General features: G+C 37.4%; 1 protein-coding gene across 18 annotated transcripts in view; it reads left to right on the top strand.

The window, feature by feature from the left end:
• The window catches only part of LOC106871531 (guanine nucleotide exchange factor DBS), a 180,952-nt gene that overhangs the window by 159,302 nt on the left and 16,650 nt on the right, over nt 1–5,000 (top strand). For 16 of the 18 annotated variants that reach the window (XR_008265927.1, XM_052974317.1, XM_052974323.1 and 13 more), the window contains 2 exons: nt 950–1,172; nt 3,004–3,232. Coding sequence is in view for 17 of the 18 variants with exons in the window: in XM_052974317.1 (XP_052830277.1) it covers nt 950–1,172; nt 3,004–3,232 (452 nt within the window). In the remaining variant the exon portion in view is untranslated. The remainder of the gene's footprint in view (nt 1–949; nt 1,173–3,003; nt 3,233–5,000) is intronic. The other 2 variants (XM_052974320.1, XM_052974319.1) reach the window with 2 other exon arrangements.

Genomic DNA, 5,000 nt, shown 5'->3' with positions numbered 1-5,000 from the left:
CACTAGCATTACAGCTGCTGTTGCCTCCACCACCATCATCATCACCATTACTATTATCATCAGTTTCACAGTTACAATCATCGCCATTATTATAATCATTATCTACATTGTTGTCACCATCATCACCATCATCATCATCTATACTATATTTGTACTACATTATTACACATTCAACTATTCCAAACATTTATCTGATATTACCACCATCACTACCATCATCACCACTACCACCATCATCATCGTCTTCCTCAGTATCATCTCCAAAAAACAACACAGCACCCATGACTTTCGGAAGCATTTTTCCACGCCCAGAATTGCTGAAGCATGGAATAAACCACCCACACCAGTGGTCAGCTGTCAGGACCCAACATCCTTCAAGACTTCCATGCTTCCTGACATTTGCCATCAGCACACCTGATGTCACCCCACTCATCTTTCTTTAAACGACCCCTTCACTGCTCACTTCTTATTCATGCACTTTTGGCTATGCTTTTCTGATTGAGTTGTCATGCACCTGAACCCTGCAGACAACAAGTTCGTTTTTTGTTTTTTTATAAAATTTGCATTTTAGAAACTACAAAGTTACAAAAATGCAGTTTTTTTACAACTTTTTGCAAAACTTTACCTTTCATAAAATGCAAATATACAAAAATGTGATTTTACAAAATGTTGTTTTCTATTAAATACAATTGTAAGACAAATATAATTTTTAATAAACACAATTTTTATAAAAATATATTTTTTACAAGATACAAATTTACAGAAATGCAAGTTTTACAAAATGCAGTTTTTACAATATTTACAAAATGACATTTTTTTTTTTTACAGAAATATAAATTTAGTAAATCTGTAAATATATGTGATCTGCACCCCTCTTTCCCCTCCCTACCTTAAGAAAAAAAAAAAAGGACTGAATTATTCGTGACTTTTCTCTTTTTCTCATGATCAGAGCCCGTTTCAATTTCAGTAGCGGCGACAGCTGGCATACGCGGTCAATGAGCCATTCTACTGGTAGTGCCCCTACAGTCCCTGTTGGTTTAGAAATGAATTCCCCGCTAGAATCTCCTCCTGGAGATGGGATCATAGATGAAGGCTGGTCCAGCGGAGAATTCTCCAACAGCGATGAAGATATTGATGCAATCCAACACCACCGCAACTTTGACCGAATAGAGGTAAGTTCCTTTCTTTTAATAACTTTCTCCTGTGTCAGTTGACACCTCTCTAGCTTGCAGTGTCTTCTTCCAATCTATCATCATCATCATTTTAATTTCTATGTTCTGTACTGATATATACAGGATGGTTTGCCAGTATCTGATGGATATTGCAGTGTCTTCTTTGGCATGGTTTCTACAGCTGGTTGCTCTTCTTAATATCAACTACTCTAAATTGTGTACTGGGTGTTTTTTTATGTGGCACCAGCACTGGTGAGGTCACCATACAGCTTACAAAGCTACAAAACCCTGGTTTAGAAATCCAGAAACGAAACATCTCTGTTTTTTACACACCTTATTGCAGTGAAATTACTCTGCTGGAAGCAGAAATTAAAACAGGTTATTGCTATGATTGGGCTTCTCTTGTTTGTCCAATCTACTTATGTGTAACTGTGACCATTTATTCAGACAGTGTATTCCATACCAGTCATCTAATGGTGTCTGGTCTTTTTGCTTTTGAAATTCATAATGTGATTTCAAGGAAAATTGACTGCTATTTCTAGAGGACTGGATGACTATATAGAGGCTCGTGGTTGTGGCCATGGTTGTGATTCGAAGGGAGGAGGGAGATATTGTTGAAACCAATGTTTCTTTGCATCTAGATGGAGACTTAATCACTCAGCTGTGAAGTGAACCTGGCTTCAATTCCTAGCACAGGAAGGCACCCACTAAATGGTCTAATGAGGGAGCTTCGATATAGTCAACCGATCTGCTAGAAATAGGAACTAAATCTTCTTAAATTTACACTCTACCATCTTTAACAAAAAAAGAAGTGGAAGATATATTTGACAATGTAGTCTTAGATACTGAAGAAAAGAATGGAATGTCTGATCATCATAGATCTACTCAATAAGATCTGATCTAAGGCTCAACTACAATCACAACACCACCAGGTAAAACAAATCCTTCTCACCCGTAACGATTCTGATCCAATGTAAGGGGAATAACTCCAATTTCCTCACGTCTTCATAAAACTTCACCATTTCGTTATAATATTTCTTTTCAAATACACTGCCTTTGTTTCTTTACTTTTTCTTTCTCTTTTTCTTTTTAAAATAATGAAGAATGTAGTAAAATAACTTTGTCATTATTAAGCATTTGTTTGGAACATAAATCAACATGAAATTTTGATGGAAGGTTTTTACGTATGGACGAGGAGGGCCGATCTCTAACTGCGGAGGGAACCTGTGGAAGAGGTAGACCCAAGAAGTCATGGGATGAGATGGTGAAGCATGATCTTCGAATGTTGGGCCTCACAGAGGCGATGACAAGTGATCAAGACCTTTGGCGATTTGCTGTGCTTGAGAAGACTCATCAAGCTAAGTGAAACAGTAGTTGTGGCCCGTGGAGTGGTTGGCATTATGAAGGGCATCCAGCCGTAGAAACCATGCCAAGCCAGACTGGAGCCTGGTGCAGCTTTCTGACTTACCAGACCCAGTCAAACTGTGTAACCCATGCCAGCATGGAAAGTGGATGTTAAATGATGATGATGATGCTTTCTGATAATTATTCCATATATTTTGTTTTTGGATTTGGTTTGCAAGATTCTTTATGTGAGTTCGTGTATATATTCCATATAAATATCAAATTATTAAAATGGAAAAATTATCAGAAAAGCCTTTTCTATTCATCTTTTCAAATTTATAATACTATACCAAGGATGTTCTGCTTCCTATTCTACTATATGTATGTATGTACGTATGTATATACGTATGTATGTGTATATACATGCACACACTCACACATACACACATTGCCTTAATTCTTCATTGTCTCCATTTTCTATTTGCAGCCCTCCTTTTTACAACGGTTCTCTGTCCTTGCTGATTATATACCTGTAGATAGTTCGGAATTAACTTTACAAGAAAATGATGTAGTTGAGATACTGCGCATCGGAGCAAAAGGCTGGTGGCTAGCAAGACATTTGGGTAGTTCTGACGAAGGATGGGTCCCGTCGACATACCTGGAGCCTGTTATTAAACGCCAATCTCAGTCTACTAGTGCATCTTCATCAAGCATAGGTGAGTTCTTCTACCATTCACTTTATCAACATTACCATTATTGTTGTTGTTGTCATTGTCATTGTTGTTGTCATCATTGTCGTTGTTGCTGTTAAGGTGGTCAAAAGTCAGAATTGGTAGAGCATTAGATAATAAAAAAGGAAAACATATGGCTTTTAGTGTTTTGTTTTGGCCCTTTATATTCTTGCTGAACACAGTTGTTCTACTCTTCATTCTTCCTGTGTTATTAAAATGGATACCAGTGATATACTGAGGTTCACTAATTTCACTGTGCTTTTCCCTCAAATCAGTGGCCATGATAGAAACCATTCGAATTTGTCCTTCATTCTTTTGGTGTATAGATAAATTAGATACCAGTCATGTACTAAGGTTCACTACTTCCTTCTCCAACCCTGTGGCCATTTTAGAATCGTTTGCACACTGGGCAAAATGCTTAGTGGCATTTCATCTGTTTTTACGTTCTGAGTTCAAATTCTGCTGATGTCATCTTTGCCTTCTATCCTTTCAGAGTCAACATAATTAGTACCAGTTGAACACTGGGGGCCAATGTAATTGATTTAGCCCCTCCCTCGAAATTGCTGGCCTTGTGCCAAAACTTGAAACCATTATTATTAGTTTTGTTAGTGTGGTCAATGACAAAATCAGTAAAGCATCAGTAAAAATACCATAGTTTGTATAGTTGTGGTTCTTTAGTTTATGAATTCAAGCCCTGCTGGGATTCATTTTGCTGTTTTCACCCTTGTGAGATAAAAATGAATATCACCTACTGTCCCCTTTATAAACGTATGGTCTTGTGTCCCTGGAAGAAAACACCATTATAATTTTTATTAATTTTTTTTTTTACTGTTTAGCTCATAGTTAATTAGTGAATTTCTCATTAATTCTGGTTAATTGACAGTGTACACTAAAACTAGTCAGCAGTTCTCAAACATCAGATTGACATTGGTGATATTTGGACTTTTTATATTGTAAGGACCAATGTCCAGTAAGATAACCGTCTGTATGTTGTATAGTAGGGGTTAATTGACTGCCCTCACAAATGAGAATACTAAAAATGAACCTGACTGCCCTCAAAAATTAAGTAAAAAAAACCGGAAAAATAATCTAGAATCCTTGTCCGGTACTGGATTGATCCCAAAATCTAATCAGTTCGTGTCAGTCATGAGGCCAAACATCCCTGAAAGTTTCATCTGAATCCATCCAGCAGTTCTTGAGATATCTTGCCCACGGTCAAACAAACAAACACGACTGAAAACAATACCTCTGCCTTAGTGAAGGCAGAGGTAATAACAATAATAATAATAATAATAATAATAATAATAATAATTTGTAATTTAGGCAAAGGTCAACAGGTTTCAGACTAATACTGCCAAGTGGTGCTTTAATACAGGTTGTGGGTCTCAGTGGGAAGGGAAATTAAAACAGAGTCTGTTAGTTTTAGTCAAGATATGATAATATGGAACTTTGGATTAGAGAAGAAGGTAACTGAAGAATGAGAAGAAGCAAAGAGCAAAAGAGTTTTGCTTGTGTCCTGCTCGCTGCAAGAATATTCTCCTTATGAAGTTCCTGGATGCGAACCATAAAGAATGCAGTGGTCAGTGTAAAGCGTATGTGGGCATGGATGGGGTGGCAGGGGGGTCCTGCATGACAGCAATGGGATGTATCAGTTTTTGGCAAACCACAATGGGTCATGTGATATCTAATTCCATCAAGATGTGTGGAGTGTCTTGGAAGAATTTCTTTAATCCCTCTCACCCACCCACCCACC

Source organism: Octopus bimaculoides, chromosome 18 (genome assembly GCF_001194135.2).
Source record: "Octopus bimaculoides isolate UCB-OBI-ISO-001 chromosome 18, ASM119413v2, whole genome shotgun sequence".
Classification (NCBI taxonomy): Eukaryota; Metazoa; Mollusca; class Cephalopoda; order Octopoda; family Octopodidae; genus Octopus; species Octopus bimaculoides.
This window is presented reverse-complemented; position numbering and strand designations above follow the sequence as displayed.